General features: G+C 43.7%; 2 protein-coding genes and 1 non-coding gene across 4 annotated transcripts; 1 reads left to right on the top strand and 2 right to left on the bottom strand.

Moving 5' to 3' along the window:
• The first annotated feature begins 638 nt into the window (after positions 1-638).
• Positions 639-685, top strand: LOC142948734 (18S ribosomal RNA). Its single transcript, XR_012953539.1, has one exon. It is a non-coding gene; the product is annotated as an 18S ribosomal RNA (ribosomal RNA).
• Positions 686-2179: 1494 nt separating this feature from the next.
• Positions 2180-5388, bottom strand: rnaseh2a (ribonuclease H2, subunit A). 2 transcript variants are annotated; one of them, XM_076090137.1, is made up of 9 exons: positions 5263-5388; positions 4810-4945; positions 4539-4610; positions 4276-4402; positions 4089-4176; positions 3767-3904; positions 3539-3626; positions 3239-3362; positions 2180-2846 (listed from the first exon to the last, which is right to left on the bottom strand). In XM_076090137.1, exons 2-9 carry the CDS (start codon positions 4934-4936, stop codon positions 2684-2686), a joined length of 927 nt encoding a protein of 308 aa, XP_075946252.1. In that variant the 5' UTR covers positions 4937-4945; positions 5263-5388; the 3' UTR covers positions 2180-2683. The 2 variants fall into 2 exon arrangements, with proteins under 2 accessions (XP_075946252.1, XP_075946253.1); XM_076090138.1 differs by lacking the exon at positions 5263-5388 and adding an exon at positions 5153-5173.
• Positions 5389-8583: 3195 nt separating this feature from the next.
• LOC142948248 (transcription factor SOX-10-like) lies at positions 8584-11042 on the bottom strand. The gene is made up of 4 exons (XM_076090136.1): positions 10854-11042; positions 10186-10457; positions 9956-10041; positions 8584-9895 (listed from the first exon to the last, which is right to left on the bottom strand). The coding sequence occupies exons 1-4, from the start codon at positions 11012-11014 to the stop codon at positions 9254-9256; spliced, it is 1161 nt and encodes a 386-aa protein (XP_075946251.1). The 5' UTR covers positions 11015-11042; the 3' UTR covers positions 8584-9253.
• Between the last annotated feature and the right edge of the window lie 6874 nt (positions 11043-17916).

The following is a 17916-nucleotide window of genomic DNA, read 5'->3' as shown; positions in this document are numbered from 1 at the left end:
CTCTGCTCTCTTATCTCATCTACGACAAGGAGCAGTGCAGTCATCGTGGACAACCGTCTGGCAGCTCTTCTGCTATCAGTCACAGTCCATAATCAACGGAAAAGCAAACTAGCTGCCAAACATTAGCAGGTTCTAATCTTCATCGCCTCCTGTGCATCGCTGGTCGTTATCGTCTGCTAAAACCAGGCTTTTTCTTTTGGTTAGCAAAACGCTTTTGTAAACACTTGCTTTGGGAGATATTTCATCTTTTTATTTTTTTATTCAAGTTATTTTGTGATGCAAACAAAAGTGCAAAGTGCACACAGAACATAGAGCGAAGAGCTTCTTTTCCATTGTGGTTATTGTGAAGAAAAATATTTGCAGCATTTGTTTAGCATTGAAAGCAACACATGAAGGCGTGCAGGAATGACCATCATGCCTGACTGTCTCACTGAGTTTCATTGTTCATGCCCTTTTCTAATTATATATTCACACACCTGAGTCTTTGACCGTTTGCAAGCTTCTATCCCAGAAACAACTTCATTCATCCACCATGACAGAACGGCAACGGTGATCTAATAGACAGAAATAGCTTGTCCACTTGATCCTCTGCAGGCCTGTGCCAACTATTTTAAATCCCATTGACGTAGTATTAGACCTTGGAGGGCAAGCCTGGTGCCAGCAGCCGCGGTAATTCCAGCTCCAATAGCGTATGAAGAGGGATTAGAGGAGGGGCGCCGTGAGGTGATGAATGCGGGAAGGAAGGGATCAGGGAAGGAATCGGACAGAACACAACAGATCAAGCCCTTCCACGTGTTGGTCAGGAAGGAAAGACCCAGACATCTCCTGCTGAGGCTGAAGCAGACCCAGCATCTGGCCTCCCAGGAACTAGCCGCCTTCAGCCGCCGTACGCCCAGGAAACCGCTAGAACCATGGAGCCCGCGGCCCAGACAGCGATGGCCACCACAGCCTTCGGCAGAGAGACTTTCCACAGGAGAGTCCTGAGGACGACCTCCAGAGGAGCGTCGTCTCATTTCGTAAGGAGCTCGATCATGATCCTTTCCTCGTTTGCACTCTCCACTCTAGCGATGAACTGCGGGAAGAAGATCCAAGAGTCTCGGCACAAACCCAACGAGAACTAGCGACGGCGGACGGATGGATATGACTTTATTTATTTTAACTTTTTGTTAAACTAGGCAAGCAAGTCAGTGACGTATTTAGGTTTTCTGATGACATGGGCACCCATTCTTAGCCAGCTGCCTTTTGTGTTCCCGTATAGCAACATGTGAAATGTCATACGCCAAGTTCAAGTGTGTTCAAGAGTTAGCCGGGAGAGTCAGAAGAGAAGGAAGCTCTCAGAGGACGTGAGACAGATCAACAACAACAACAACAACAACAACAACAGGAGACAGACATTTCTGAGAAGATGAGCATTTGGCAAACGTCTCAAGATCAATCTATGCGACGTCAAATGCACTTTGTTGGGTCATTATACAGATTCTACTGCTGTATTTAAAGAGGGGAACAGTATGCAGTAATGCCGTCACACCTCATCCTCCTGTTTACCTCGTACTCGTAGTGTTTAGGCTCAACATCTAAGATGTTAAACCGTAAAGAATAGAAAATAAGAAAATCTTAAAGATGTCTGCTGCCGGTGGTTCAGGGACAGCTTTTCAAATGTGATCTTCTCTTTTAACTTCTATCGATCTGGTTAAGACAGAATATAATGAAAGATAAAATTAAGATAAAAAAACAAGCCGTTACTCATTATTTAACAGAAAAGCTACGAGGGCTGGGTACTGAACCTCAAAAATTGTTTTGGTGCTTTCTCAGAATATAACCAGTAAGTTTGAGGCCTCTTAGAGACTGATGAGTCATTTTGGTCTTAGTCGACTATGATCTCTTTAGTCACTTTAAAAAAATACTTTTTCATGCGGAATGACTTCATTACCAAGAATCTTATGAGCACATCTCTGGTAAACACAAGACTGGTCAATGGTTTAGTCGAGTGTTTCCACTAAGAATCTCGACGGTCGAGGACAGCCCGTTTAATCTTTGATTAGACAGTTGATGTGAATCATAATTTAAAACTATATCTTACTTAGGCAGTGCTTAAATCATGTATAGTTGTTTTAGTCAACATTTGACAACTTTCTTTCTTTTTGTTTGAATGACAAAAAAAAAAAATATTCTAATAATGCATGTTTGTATTCCTTGTTTTATGCACCAAAACTCAGGAACCATACGATAAACAGGATAACACATACATTATACGCTATGGTCTTTATGCAGTATGATCTCAGTGTTAGTGGAACAAGCTGTGCCGAGTGGTTTTCATATCTTTGATGATACTTTTGTATTTGTTTGTCTTTTCAAAACCTGGTGTATTTTGTCATATCGCCACCAGAGGGCAGTGTTAGCTTTGAAGATTGCAACACATTCCATAACAATGCCTTTTTCTTTCTTGTATTGTGTAGAACTTTAAAACAATGGCTCTTACAAAAGCGAAACATGAGTTTTATAAAGTTTTTTTTTTTAAAAACGGTACAAACAGGACAAATAAAGATCTTCGTGTACATCTGCATTGGTGATACAAACTCAAAATGTCTGTAATGTTTCATCAAAGTCCACGTCTGTAGCGAAACTTCACAAAGAGCTTATGATTTCCGGTCCGTGTGTACACATGTCCTCTACTGTGTTGTCGTCACAGTGTGTCGAGGCTCTTCAGCCTGCGCTCTGTGAAGAAGCGGTGGGTCTGGTGTGTCGGGTTTTGGTCGTTCCCTCCAGCCGATGCACTGAAGTAGGCCAACATGGACTTGTTGTTCTGCCGCTGGGCCGCCTTCTCCCCGTCCTCGTCCTCGTCATCCCTGAGGACAGATTGAATAAAACAAGACTGATTTTTACACTGCGGTTAGCTCTTGTCTCTTTAAGTCAAAAGGATTTGCACAGACATTAAGCATGACATGGAGATCAAAGGGGATGTGGTTCTTACACACACATAAAAGCAATTTTCAAAAGCATTTTTTTAAGAAGTTGTTTTTGGCTTTCATGGAGTTGGTTAAAGGCCGGAATTATTTTAATGCTTTAAAGAAAATTATTTTTTCTTGTCACTGAATAGCAGAGAGAGTCATTTTCTTGGCGGAGAGTCACAGACAACGAGAGCTGCAGAGTTTCAATAGTATTCTTTAACTCCCCAAATAAACCTCTGCTTTTATACATCTAAGGACTTTGGTCAAAATCAAGTATGAAGGCTCTCTACCAGTGGACCGTCACACCCTTGCTGTCCATCAGGGTTTGAGCAGTGCTCCAGCTAAATCGAACAAACTGAGGGTAACCGAACACGGGGTCCAGGTACTTCAGCAACCACGCTTTAGTCTTGGGGTCTGAAAACACAGAGGGGGAAGAAAAAAAATAGTTTTAGTCTTATTTAGGTAATGTTAGCAGTGACGTTGAATTAGAAAAAATAAATACATCTGTTGATAAGGTAAATTCTGAAGTCCTTCTAAAACATAGATGTCACTATGGAGGGATTATAACAGCCGTTGATTGTTTCCTTTACCATTGGGGTATCCGGAACCGTAGTCTGTATCCACATCTCCCAGGTCCTCAGCGAAGTTCCAGCCCTTCACAATGCGATCCCTGGCCACCTGAAAAACACAACGCTATTGACCGATTTTGAACAAAGCTGAAAATGTGGACACAGAGCTTTGTAGCAGCAGCAGCAGAGACCCATGCAACCGGCCATGACTACTGTGACGTGAGATCCAGTTGGCTGTGGGTCACTGACCTTCGCACAGATACTGGCGGCACTGACGATGGGGAAGAGGGAGTCGGCCTTTGGCCTCACCGTCACATCGATACCTGGGAAGAGCTTCGAGAGTTTGTCCTGGTACTTCTCCGCTGGGCCGACTGTGTCCACAAACACCTGCAGAAAAGCAGGGAGGCGGACGAGGGCAAGACGGGAGAGAGAGCAAAGAAAGACAGAAGAATGAAAATATATTCCGTCTAATGTTGAATGTTTCCATCGGTACACTAACAGCACACAGTTCATGGGGACAACACAACAAAAGCACGAGGTGTCCACCTTTATATTCAAATGAATGGCATACCTCTTTGAGCTGCACTCCACTGTCCAAGGCATACTGGACCAGACCAATAGCTGTGTCATGTGAAAGGGCGTTCAGGTTGTATTTTGTCCTAACACAAGCAGACATCTCGTCAGGGTGTGAATATAAAACACAGCTTATGAAGAAGAGAACAATCCTCAGTGTGCGTTACACTGCATGTGCCACGTACCTCTGTAACATGCTGGTGGAGATGGTGTTTGGTGAGAGAACCTGCAGAGCCCAGCCCACATAGCTTCTGGCTTCATCCAGCTTTTGGAAAAGATTCTCTCTTTCTGCCTCCGTTAGAGTCTTTGAATCTGATGAGAGAGTGTCAAAATGCATCAGAAATGGAAAAAAAAGAAGAAGAATTGGCTTATTTCAGGAGAAAGCAGTGAGGATGAGTTTAAAGCATCACGCTAAGAAATCTGTAGAGATGCAGGACAACAGGATTACCTGCCACTTTTGAGTTCTTCAGCTCCTGCTTTTTGGAAACTGGACAGAAACATATTCCATACACCATGGGCCCTGGATCGCAAAACACAAACACTGTTATGCATGGGATACCACATGACACAATGAATGGGTGCTAAAACAAATGAGCAATGCATTCAAACCATGGCAGACAGTATATTAAATCCTTATCTCCATGATAAATTATGGGTGACTGTAACAGAGCATGTTAAGGATGCGGAACAATTAGCGGAACAATTAGCCTGCAGCATACCCAGCACAGGCCCCCTGCCTGCCTCGTCGATGCCCAAACAGCAGTCCTCAGTCCGGCAGACATCCGGGATCTCAGAGGCCAGTCTGCAGCTGACCGAGTTGTCCGTTTCAAAGGGGCTGAGGTCCATAACAGCAGCCTGAGACGAGGACACAACTCAGATATTTATCTTCATCATGTTTAAGTTTTACTCGATGTACAACTCCGTCTCCTGCCGACCCGCCATGTCAGCTAACATCACACGAATAACAGCGAACACGCAGACGCGTTAGCTCGCTCCTGTACTGTTGTTTAAGTTGCAAGCTCAAATGTTAGCCGACTGCTAACTAACGTTACTCGAACTGACCTTTACTACCAGAACACGGAGGTGTTTTCTGTCAAAAGGAGGAGTTTAGTCTCTGAGGAGGCCTCAACGTATCATAAACCATGATAGTTGTGAACAAAGCTAATTCTTACCGAAGTAGACGGTGACAGCACTCTTCACTACTCCGTGTTGTGTTTCTGTCTATTGCAGATTTGGCGCCCCTGGAGTGACGTCACGTGCTTCTTCTTCTTCTGCTCCTATTTTTCTGTCGTCGTCTTCTTCTTCGTCTTCTTTGCGTTTGCGGCCTATGGGCGTATTGCAATACCACATTTTAGGTAAATGTCGCATCTTCCGTATCAGAGTATGTAGGGAGAAATAATAATAAATAAAACGATTATAGATTGAATTAAATAAAAACATGTATATACTATTATACAATCCGGTGTTTATTAAGAAGTATGTTATCCACATCCACTTTATAAACCTGTGTGATCAAACCATATTCTACAACCTGTATAAGAAAGCTCCAACTGTCCTTTATTCTTTATCGTATGTTCTGCCTTAACTGTCTTCATCCCACTTTTTCTGCCAAAGTTCAGATATTTTCTTTTTGATTAGTTCTTTACCTTCCCCTGTACCATTACATGGCTCAAATGTCTTGGTCTTTATGCTGACCTGTGAAAAAATCATTCATATTTTTCCTTTCTCCTCTTCTTCCTCTTTACACTTTTTAGATGCATTACCCCCACCAGCTGGTCTGCAGTACCGATGCTCACAAGTAAAAGTCATTCAAAGAAGTGGGCTACAAACCGGTAAGTGTAATCAGCAGATAATACTAAAAGTAGGCTATCAAAAGTCAAAGTATTGATACAAGGGAATGGCCCCTTTCAGAGTGTCATATTTTTCTATATGATTAAATTGCTGTTTGTGACGTAATAATGTCACAAATGTACATTTGTACACAAATACATTTGTGTATTATACGTAATATACATGTACGTATAATAATAATGACAACGTAATAATGTAAGAAGCACGTTGATGTCCCAGCTCGTCACAAGGGAGCTAATTTGTTTGAAAATCTACAGTACATCATTTTCTTAAATATGATTCTTCGTTTTGTTCACAAAATCTTAATCTGCAAAGTAACAAGCAACAGCTGTCAAATAACAGTAGAGTAAAACTTACTTAGTAAGATGAGGTACTCAAATTTGACCTAAATCTGGGAATGCACAGCCTTAGCCCTGATAATCTGTCTGTCTGTCTGTCTGTCTGTCTGTCTGTCTGTCTGTCTGTCTGTCGGTCTGTCTGTCGGTCTTTCTATCCGTCTGTCTTTCTGTCCGTCCTTCCGTCCATCCATCTATCCATCTATCTATCTATCTGTCTGTCTGTCTGTCTGTCTGTCTGTCTGTCTGTCTGTCTGTCTGTCTGTCTGTCCATCTATCTATCTATCTTTCCATCCATCTATCTGTCTGTCTCTCTGTCGATCTTTCTATCCGTCTGTCTTTCTGTCCGTCCGTCCATCCATCTATCCGTCCATCCATCTATCCATCTATCCATCTATCCATCTATCCATCTATCTATATCTATCTGTCCGTCCGTCTGTCTGTCTGTCTTTCTGTCCGTCTGTCCGTCCGTCCATCTATCCATCTATCCATCCATCTATCCATCTATCCATCTATCCATCTATCCATCCATCTATCATCCATCCATCCATCCATCCATCCATCCATCCATCCATCTATCCATCTATCCATCTATCCATCCATCCATCTATCCATCCATCCATCTATCTATCTATCCATCTATCCATCTATCCATCTATCCATCCATCTATCCATCTATCCATCTATCCATCCATCTATCCATCTATCCATCTATCCATCCATCCATCTATCTATCTATCCATCTATCCATCTATCCATCTATCCATCCATCTATCCATCTATCCATCCATCCATCTATCCATCCATCCATCTATCTATCTATCCATCTATTCATCTACTATCTGTCCGTTCGTCTGTCTGTCTGTCCGTCCTTCTATCGATCTATCTATCTATATCTTTTTTGTTATATAACATTTTGCTGTGGTGAATTTTCAATGCCTTTTGCATCCTTGTTGACTTCTACTGGTGCATTCTCCCCAGATTTGAAACCTTTTAGTCTATCATCATCTTTGTTTTATATCTTCCTCACACACACAATCCCGCCCACTACAGTGAAGTTGACATTCTGATTTTTGGATGCCCGCTGAATGGGTTTAAACAGCAGCTGAGTGTGGAGGCAGGAAGGCAGCCTCAGGTGGAGAGGAGAGGGCCGAGTGAAAGGGAAGCCATGTACAAAAGTCTAAGTGTACGCTGGTTTTCTGAGCTGAAATTGGCCTTGCCTCTGGCTCTTTACACCCACCCCTTCTCTCTCTCTCTTTCTGTCTCTCTCCCTCGCTGAATGGCTCTCTTTGTCTTTCTCAGTAACACGCAGTCCCCAGCCGATTAAATGTGGGGAATTAGTAGTCAATTTTAGCCTACCGCACACACAAACACACTAAACAGCTTAGGTTGGTGGGGCACTGATTGTGCTGTTATTACAGTTCACACGTCAGCTGCGTGTTTTTAATTATTTTTTCTTTTCAGCCCTCACTTGCTAACTGCTCCATGTATTACCTCCGAACCACTGAAATGACACAGGAAGTTGTTTTGTTTTTTTATAAATAAATTGATTTAATAGATGACAACAATAAAATTTCGACATTGCTTTTCTCGTATGGAAGCAAAAATACTCAAGTGAATGTATAGCAAACACTTTACAAAACTATCCAGAATTATACAAAATGGAAGAAAGCAAAGGGGTGACACACAATGCATTATTACTGACATAAAAAAATAATAACTACATGGTAAGAGGGTCAGTATAAAATGATGACGAATGCGTCACGTAATAGAGGTGCAGCCCGTGGTAATGACCATTATTCACATTGCTGAAGAGGGCTGTTTGGGCACAATGTGGAGAAGAAGAAGAAAAAAAACTGTAAAGACGAAAACATGCTTTTGGCCTACATGCAGTGCAGAGCGGTCGTACATGTGATTCTAATCCTTAAGTAGGACCCAAAGCTGGCCAATTATCTGAAGAGATTTGGTCGAGACTTTGCACTTATAGATTTTAACTCAGTTATTGGAAAAATCAGACGCGAATCAGCAAAATGTTCTACTTAAAAAGCGGAAAAAAAGGAAGACGGAAGCACACGTGTACTGCTCTGAAATTTTGAACACCTTCAGCATTATTAGCACAGGTATCCAGTGTCGTATTTCTCCTTTGCTATTGGCACAAAATTAACAGAGTTGAGGTAAGTGTCCAAGACTGAGCGTTAAGCTGAAATACATCTCTTTCCCTCTCTTTTTCCTATTTTTCCCCTTAAATGCTTAATTGTTCAGTTCAGTGAAGTCAATGCAATGAAAGGATAGAAACACAGAGTGTGCTATGTACAAAGACAAAGGTTGCATCTATCCTTTTCTGGCCACAAGAAGAAAAGAAAAAAAACTCCAGGGAACATCTTGTTGAAAACAAAAACATGCTTTTCCCAAAGCAGTGGTGCAGATGTATTAGTGTAATTATCAAATCAGTCACAATAAGGTTACACCCTAGGATATCAACAACGACAATAAACTTACTACTCATATAAAATAACACAATAGCATCAAGAAAAAACCCCAACTTCTGCTTTAGTTTGGTTAATAAAAATCTGATTATGTCGATCTAAACCCGTCGTTTCTGGGTCAAATCAGAGTCACTCGTCAATGCAACATCCGCTCAGTGTCGCACTCCACTCGTATACAAACTTGCTGTACATTCGGACTTATAAAATCTACGATGGCACACATTTGTTAAGGCTTATTTGATTTCTGATTGGCAGTTTGACCCATGACTCACACTTTATATTGTGGCTGTTCATTTTATTATTTTAAATGTCTAAGGCCCCGTGGATGCGTCTTGCATTTCATTGGCTAGAAAAAAAAAGAAAGTAAAAACCTCTAATATAACATCAATATGGCACGGGCGCTCACACGCACACACAATCACACGTTCACATATTTGTACACGGATCCACTCGCACACTTCCCATATTTCCCTCTGCTCAGCCGGTCTCCCTCAAGGTCTTGTGAGTGTGGTGTAAACAGGCTGCTCCCAGTGCGTGGGGCTGTGAGAGGGGGCCACGCTGGAGGGGTCTCCTATGGTAGTGTACAGAGGCCTCTGTGTAGGGCCCATGTAGGAGAAGGCTGAGTACAGCCCCGGGGCCTGGCCGGAGTGGGTGTAGTACGCCCCGGGGGCCTGGTGCTCTCCGTACTCGAACTGAGCCCTGGAGGCCAGCGAGGGGAACGCGGAGCCGTAATGAGGGAGGCTGAGCGGGGTGTAGGTGACGTGGGCGCCTGAAGAGGGAGAAGACGAGGCCTCGGCGTAGTGGCCCCCGGCCGCAGACTCGCTCTTGATCTGTGCCTTGGAGGGGTCGGAGGAGGACGGGGAGGCTTGAGGCTGCTGCTGCTGCTTGGAGAGCCACGCCGAGTGCCCGCTAGCGGCGGCCAGGGCGTAGGCGTAAGACGAGGCCGAGGCCCCGGCCGCAGCGACCCCAGCTCCGCTCTGCGGGTGGCCATTCGGAGGAAGGTACTGGTCGAACTCGTTCACGTCGAACGGCTCGATGTTGGACATCACCTCGTGGCTGATCTCGCCGATGTCCATGGTGCCGAAATCGATGTGGGGTTTGGCGCCCGACGAGGACGGGCCACCGGAGGCCCCCTCAGCTCCCACCCCGAGGGCTCCCCTGGGCCCCGCTGATCCTCCGGCCGCTCCTGCTGCCCCCTCCCTCTTTGCATCCGACAGCTTCCCAGACTGGAGCTCTGTCTTCGGGGTGGTGGGGGGCGTGGGTGGGCTGTGACCTTGACCTATAGAGGGGAGAGGTGAAGGGACATCATGATCAGGTACAAAAAAAGTTTGCATTTTGATAAACTTTTTTTTTGAATGTTCCCCTCAAACATCTCCAGAAACGTGAGAATGTAAATGATGATGATTGTGTCCACACTCCATACCAGCAGGATGGTGGTGGTGATGGTGGTGGTGGTGCAGGTCGCCCAGGGGAGACCCAGCCCCGCCATTGTGCTCCAGGTGCAGGGTCTTGTAGTGTGACTGGGAGTGGCTGGCCTCCCCTTCCCCCTGGCTGTCGGACTCGCTAGCAGTAGCTAGTTTTCCGTTTTTACGTCTCCGGGGCTGGTACTTGTACTCCGGGTAGTCCTTCTTGTGCTGTTTCCTCAGCCTCTCCGCCTCCTCGATGAATGGCCTCTTGTCACTCTCATTCAGCAGCCTGGGGGGAGGTGGGGTGGGGGGGGAGGGGGGGACAAGAAGTGATTTTAGTCTCACAGGTCCATCTGCATTAATGGGAATGTATTTTATTAGAATATGTCTGAAAATTGTAAATAGTGTCGCATTCAAGCGCAGAGGATAAGGATGGTAAAACTCGCCATGTAGCAACACATTATACACATTATATTAAGGAAACACAACAACAAAAAAGCCCCAAATTTCTGTTTCTGTGTTTTCTTTGTTTACAACCACCAGCTTGAGTTCATAATATGCCCACTTTCTGCTTTCGAGTTCAGCATCTATGCCCCCACTTATCCTTGACGCACAGGCGACACAGGAAACGCGCCACTGCATGGCCACACTGTTCCTCTGTGGAACAACCAAGCCCCATACAAACCTCCACAGTTTGCCAAGGGTCTTGCTGAGCTCCGCGTTGTGCAGGTGGGGGTACTGGTCGGCCAGCTTCCTCCTCGCCGCCTGCGCCCACACCATGAAGGCGTTCATGGGCCTCTTGACGTGGGGCTTGGCTTTGTTTCCGTTGTTGACGCGCACCGGCATTGGCACAAGTGTCCAGTCGTATCCATCCAGCACCTGACTGACCGCCTCCCTGATGCCGATCGGGAAGCGATCGTCCTCTATCTCCGATTTGACCGCTTCGCCTCCGTCCTCCTCGCTGCCGTCCGCGACGCAGAGCGAGGTGAGCTGCGGCGGCGGCCCGGTCAGAGGTGAATCCTGGCGGGTTGGCGCTCCGGGTTGAGTCGGTGACAGCGAGTGACCGTCGTCTGACCCTCCGGGACTCAGTTCCGCCTCGGACAGGCTGTGCTCCTCGCCGGACATTTTTTTTTTTTAACTTTCAACAAGACAATCCGCGAATGTAAAATTTGTTTCAGAGAGAGTCCAAACTTTTCTGCGTGATTGATTCGTTTTAATTGAATAAGATGTGTTGGAGTCTTCGACGATCCCAGTTATTGCTGACTCTTCTCAGGTAGAGCCATACTGCTGCGTTAAAGTGTCCAAATCCTTTCCACCGTCCGCCTCGGCAAAAGCAGTCACACCTAAAAAAAAAAAAAAGAAACCCACATCATCGTATAATAGAAACAATTCAGTTCTAATTAAGTCCACAAAAGGGAAACAATATCATTTAAGTTGTCATATGAATCAAGCGCCGGTTCACTTTACTTAAGCTAAACAGGTTAGCGCATTAAATGTGAGCAAATAACGGCACATCTAGCCAATAATAATAGCCTGATAATGATAATGCTATTTGGACGAAAGAACCGCATCCAGAAAAATGTATTTTCATCGAAGCCAAATAAGGAATAGTGTGACTGGCAAGCGGCCGAAATACTGATATGAAATATCCACTTTATCATATAAATGTAATGTTAAAAAAATTACATAACTTACCAATTTAGATGTCCAGTGGTTCGACATGGGAGTGTGTGTGGCTGACTGTAGAGCCGATGAATGGCTGCTCTGTGTGGCAACACGGGAGCTTAAAGAGCGCCTTGTGAGGAGGACTGGGAGAGAAAAAAAAAAGTGATTGAAAGTGGAAAACATTCCCAGAGAGGCAGCATTCCAGCACACAGTCGAACCCGCCCCCTCCCGGGCACCGCACCGCGCTACGATTGGCCCTCTAATTACCCCGCCGCTCTCTGATTGGACAGGAGCAGCGCACTGTTAATGCCCGTCTGTCCGTCACTGCAACATTTCCAACAGGGAAGAGGTGAGAGTTTTACATCGGAGTGCCTTAAATTACTCTACAGTGCGCCCATTTAGAAGCAGGAGAAGGCCAGCTTTGTTGGACGTGTTGACACGTTATATCAAACAAGTAAACAATCATGAGGAGAGGTATTGCCTCGTGTGGTCACGTTCCTCAAAAAAAAAAAAAAAAACTAAAATTCAGCTCTGATTAAACCAAATTTAGTTTGATCACACCTCACAACTTTCAGTTATAATCTTTATAGTGAAAATAAAATCTTGTAAAATGCATCAGAGAGGCATAAGTTTAGTAAATGAATGGATCTTATTTTTCAAAGAAAATGTAGGCTAATAAATAAATAATCAGGTATGTATGGTTAAATGTTGGGGTTAGTGATCATTCATCTCGTCAGAAAGTCACTTATAATTATCCCAGCATCAATACTCTCTATCTGACGCTATATTGCATGAAAACAGTATTATAATATTTTAAAAATAAACCAAATAAACGTATACGTTCTCATTACGCAGCTCATGGCATGCAAACATGATCAATTATAATTACATTTGGGATTGATTAATGCAATTAAAAGTCCTATATATTATTGTTAAAAATGATATGATGGGAAAAGTGGGCCACATTCTGGCAAATTATTGCTTTACCATAACAAATATTCCCAAACGTGTGAAGTGTTCCAGAACATTTATTCAGAAAAGAAATGTTTATTTGACATTTCGACATCCTTGATCAGATGTGAACTACCAATCTCTACTGTAACATCTCATTGATCATGTATGAATTATACCGTTATGAATTGCACACATTAAACGTGCTTATAGAAAAGTGTCTCACACTGACAGCGTCTAAAGCCAGATATCCAAAGAAACTAAAGATGACGTTGCTCTCATTTTCAAACGTGATCAGAGACAACGTGGCTTTTTTAAAAGAGTGTTTAAGATATTTACTAAAAAAACAAAACTGAACAAATGGCAACCAGTCTCTGTTTGACGCTCAACCACGCCCACTGCGGTGATGGCACACACCTACAAATGAGTGAGTGACACAAGTGTTGGGCCAAGATTTTAGGATTTAAAAAAATAATGTACTGGTTCAAGTCAAATGGCAAAACAAAGCGACGTTTAAATATTCATATTTTTGCTAAAGTGTCAGTGTTTTAGAAAGTCCAACTTTAAGGTTAATAGGCCTAAAGAATACCTGAAATGCAGGCCGATGTGGAATTGTTCCAATCAAATAAAATAAGAGAGAATTAATTGATAAATTATTAAATAAAATAATGTCATCAAGCTGAAAGAGATGAAGGCTGGATACATGTAGGTTGGAGGTAAAAAACTATCTCCTATAAAATATTTCTAAAAAAGTTTTTTTTTAAATATATAAATGAAATGACGTCACTGTGGTCGTGGTTTTACGCGTAAAACAAGACTGTGGCGGGGAAAAAGTTGTTCGCTTGCGGGCCATGATTTGTGCCGTTTAAGCGTGGCCTGATGGGAAGGAAGAGAATCGACTTCAGCAGCATCTGATGCGCACCCAGACACACGCGAATACACAGACACACACACACACACACACACACACACACGCACACACACTAAATGAATGCAACAATAACCCCCTGTGTGTCCGTTGCCTCTCATGTTGAGCCTGACCTCTCGGTTTTCTCTCTCCCTCTCTCTCTCTCCGCTCTCTTTGCTCTCTTTGTCTCCATCTCAGGTGAATAGCAGCCATGTGATCAAACGCCCAAGCCTCTATCCATTAACCCTCGTAAATGAAGAAGAAGAAAAAAATGGGGGAACAAAAAGCAGTGTTGTGCTGCAAAACATGAAAAAAAATTGATAACAGAGAGCGATGTGTGCGTCTTTCTCCCCTTATGTCCGAGCATAGACACCAGTCGCGCACACACAGAAAAAGCAGACGGGCCGCGCGGATCTCCCTGTATTCTGCCGCTTTTTTTTTGCGCCTCTCAGCTCTCGCTTGCGGCACCTGGATCTGGGCCTCGGAGGGTGCTGATGGTATGGGGCTTGTGTTTGGGGATGATGGTGTTTGGTGGTGGAGGAGGGAGGTGGCAGGGTGCGGTGGAGTGCGGTGGGGGGCGAAGGGGGGGGGGGGGGGGGGGGGATACCTCCATGCTGCACCCCGCCGACCCAACCGGTACCACCGGGATCCTGCAAGAGGCCCTCCGAGGCTCGTGAAGTGAGTGTTTATGTCTGTGCTGGTCGATACGAGGAGCGGTGATTTGGTTTTTTTTATGCTGAGAAGCTGTTCAAAAGTGTGCGCGTCGCTCTGCGGCTTGTTCGCTAGGTTTCGACAGACCGGAGGGCTGGAGGAAGCTGCGGTTTTACGGAGTGTTTAGTTCGTGCAGCTGCATGTCCCCCCCCCCCCCCCCCCCCCCCCACCCCCCCAGGGAGTATGTCAGATGGAGCGAAACTTTTTATTATTATTATCGCCAGTGTGTCTTTGCTGAACAAATTCATCGCAAAACGTGATAATTAAAACATATATAATGGAGTATAAAAAAGCCTTGGGACATTCTCACATATAAGATAGCACATTCGTCGACTTATTAATAACTTTATCATCTAGTCTTGCTGTGACAATGTAGTGACTTTGCACTGACATTATTCTGACATTGTTATTTTTGTCTCTTTTATTGACTAAATGATTATTTAATTCTCCCGGAGGTCACTGCATTGTTGCTGTAAACATTATAATGTTTCATTTTATAATTACAGTGGTTCCGTTTCATATGAAAATAGTTTTGCTGTTGATGTTGGAAATTAAAGAACGCTTTTGGAAAGAAAATAGATTATATTTTTTTAAAGTTACAAACCTACAGAACTATCTGACCTTTTTTTCTAAAAGAAATATTTTAAAATGAAAACAACTATTATGTAGCTTCTGTTTATGATGTGCAGAGAAAAATGTCCAGAAAAAGAAGGATCAAATGTTTTGAACTGAGACAAAATAATCACGAACCTCGTGAAAGCTTTAGTTTGCTCAAACGCAGTAAAAAAAATCAAGACCCTATAGTTATATAGGATCTTTGTTATGTGTGGGTGTTTATATATTATTAATGAAGTAATTTAGCTGACACTTACTAAAATCAGTTATAATCGAACAAACAGAAGAACAGAAAGTGGCCTTTAAAACAGTGTCTAAACAGCCGTTGAATAAAATCCAATCTATTATGTTTTTTAATTTAATGTCATTTTACGCGCAAACATCTATTTCTTCTAACGAATGAAACGCAAGGAACGAGGCGAACTTTTTCTTTTTATCGTTTTCATCGTGCGGTCCATTTATTGATCACTTCTGATTTCGTTCGTCTCAACGGGCCTCAGATCGCCGCTCAACACTCACGTTTTATTTCCGTTGGGCAAAGACAAACCTTGATTATTCTCTGAAGATGCTAATTTTGATAAGTACTGCATGTGGTTTCGTGATTATTTTTGCCACTTCATTTGCCTGCAGGCCTTTTGTTCAGCACAGGCCCGATCTTCCTCTAACTCAGCTGAGCTGTGTCTCTAATTCTCACACCCTTGTCTTTAGAATATTATAATTTCAAATGTTTTCATATTTTGTTTGCGCTTTTAAACAAATTGCCCGTTCTACTTTTCTATTTGTATTGGATATGTTCAGTGAAAATAATTTGAGTTTTTGATGAAAACAAATATGAACTTCAGGCTTGAAACTGTCCTCAAATGAGTTAAGTGGATGTCAAACTCCTTCAGTTTTACCCGCAGTGCCTGTAGTGATTATCTCAGCACTGATTTAATATAAAGGCATAATCAACTAATGTTTTTATGTCATCACATTGATAACCTCTACATTCCTTCCTCTGGCACAGTTGAAAATCATATGCTTTAGTGAGACATTTTGACAAACAAACAGCTGTTTTGTGGATCATCTTTGAATGACATCTTGGACATTTTGTCATTGAAGACTCCAATTCCTTTTTTTTAAGTATCGTATTTGCAGGTTAGTTGTCACATCTTGGTGATCCAAATGTCAGAGCTAAACAGCTCATAGTTTCCTCTTTAAAAAAAAAAAAGAAGATATGTAGCCAACTTGTTTTATAGGAAATTAAACAACTATTCCACCTGTCAGCCAAATCTAAACAAAGAACCCCCCCTCTCCTGTTTGTCTCTTCTTGAAGCTCATTCATTTCCCATGTTTTGCTTGGGACTCCGAGCCCGTTTGTATGTCCTGTGTGAGACTTTCATGGGCCCTCGGGGGCAGCTGTAATTTGTTAGAAAATAGAGCTCACATGGTCGCATCAGTCCCCGCGCTAACCTGCCATGTGACTGCTGTAATGGGCCTCTCCATGGCTGCGCCGACCACTGGGTCACAAGAAGCCTGTTTCCTGCGGCTCCTGGGGGGAGAGGATGGGAGGATGAGGTCTCATGATCAACGGGGAGGGAGGGAGGGGGGTCAAAGAGTCAGCATTCAGGTGCAGGCTTAGTCATGGGCATCTGTTATTTTTTTTCATGTGTGATCCGGATGGGAGGGATGAGTTCAAGGCTCACTGAAGAATATATTTTTAATATTAGATCAGATAGAATGAGGTGATCAGGTTGGAAGGAAGGGCAAAGAGAGCAGAGGAGGAAAGAAAACGCCCTTTTTTCTTTTTTTTTGCTTTGGCCTTAATACTTGAACATCCCCCGGGGGGAAATTCCTGAAATCTGATGATGGATGGAGAGAAAAAGGCAAGAAAGAGAGATGCAGATAGTGTGTGTGTGTGCGCGTGTGTGTGTGTGTGCGTGCGTGTGTGCGTGTGTGTGTGTGTGTGAGAGGGATGCAGATAAGACAAGCGTGCACAGCGGTCAAATATTCACATGCTGGGTCACATTCTGCATTAAACTGATGTATAATTGGTGGAAAGCATTCATTCCCTTGTCAATAGGCACATTTTGGGCCTGAAATGAATGCTGTCATTTGTTCCCAATGGTGGATCCGAAATCACCCGTCAGAAATGGCGAGGATTGGAGCTGGAGCATGTTTTCTTCTTTCTTTCTTGGTCCCAGATTTCATCACAAAATAGAAGGTGTGGAGTTTATCTGTGGACACAAGGGCTTTTCTCATGCTTCGGTTTGTGTAAGACACTTGATACATAAATGCCGTTTCCTCCCAGGGTTTGTGTGAAAAACAACAACAGAAAAACAGTTGAAGTCAGTGCTTTTTTTTTTCCCAAGGGGGAATCCGAAGTCTTTAGAACGAACATGGGCTGTGTTGGGGGCTTCTATCAGATCCAGAGATGAGAAGTTTGGTGACCCGTTTGAGGGGCTCAGAATCCTACTTATATTTGGAAAGAAACGGGTGGATTTTGCATCACACTGAGGGCTGCAGGTGTTTTCATGCAGACTCTGTAAGTGTTGATGATGCAGTGACACGCCATCCACAGGGATGAATAAAAAATGATTCTGCTATCTGACCCCTGTCACTCCTTTTCTTTTTTCCTTCCCATTTTCACCCAGTAAATTAGTGCAGCTGCACCACACTTAAATGGGTGCCCCTCTTTTTTTTCTCCCTCTGGGAGTGTATGTGACCGACCATGAATCCTCTCTTTGTGCTCCAGAGTTTCCCCTCCCTCTATAGTTTCTTGACTTCTCTGCCTCTTTTTTTTTATTTGGGAGAAGAGTGGCTTCGGTTGCAAGGACGGCAGCACTGGTGAGGTGGTGGTGGTGGTAGCGACGGAGCGGGTAACTTGTTGGACCACATTCCTGTGCAGCTGTGGAGGCTG

The sequence above is a fragment of the Anarhichas minor genome, unplaced genomic scaffold, assembly GCF_050575085.1.
Source record: "Anarhichas minor isolate MPS153535 unplaced genomic scaffold, ASM5057508v1 ptg000012l, whole genome shotgun sequence".
Lineage (NCBI taxonomy): Eukaryota > Metazoa > Chordata > Actinopteri > Perciformes > Anarhichadidae > Anarhichas > Anarhichas minor.
The sequence above is the reverse complement of the archived record's forward strand: the minus strand, read 5'-3'. Positions and strand labels throughout refer to the sequence as shown.

Coding starts and splice junctions, on each gene's coding strand:
- LOC142948248 (XM_076090136.1), bottom strand. CDS start 11,014: ATGCCGGTGCGCGTCAACAACGGAAACAAAGCCAAGCCCCACGTCAAG. Junction 10,458..10,853: donor ACCCTTGGCAAACTGTGGAG/GTTTGTATGGGG, acceptor ACCTCCCCCCAG/GCTGCTGAATGAGAGTGACA. Junction 10,042..10,185: donor TCACCACCACCATCCTGCTG/GTATGGAGTGTG, acceptor TCCCCTCTATAG/GTCAAGGTCACAGCCCACCC.
- rnaseh2a (XM_076090137.1), bottom strand. CDS start 4,936: ATGGACCTCAGCCCCTTTGAAACGGACAACTCGGTCAGCTGCAGACTG. Junction 4,403..4,538: donor GAAGAACTCAAAAGTGGCAG/GTAATCCTGTTG, acceptor CTCTCTCATCAG/ATTCAAAGACTCTAACGGAG. Junction 2,847..3,238: donor AAGGGTGTGACGGTCCACTG/GTAGAGAGCCTT, acceptor ATCTGTCCTCAG/GGATGACGAGGACGAGGACG.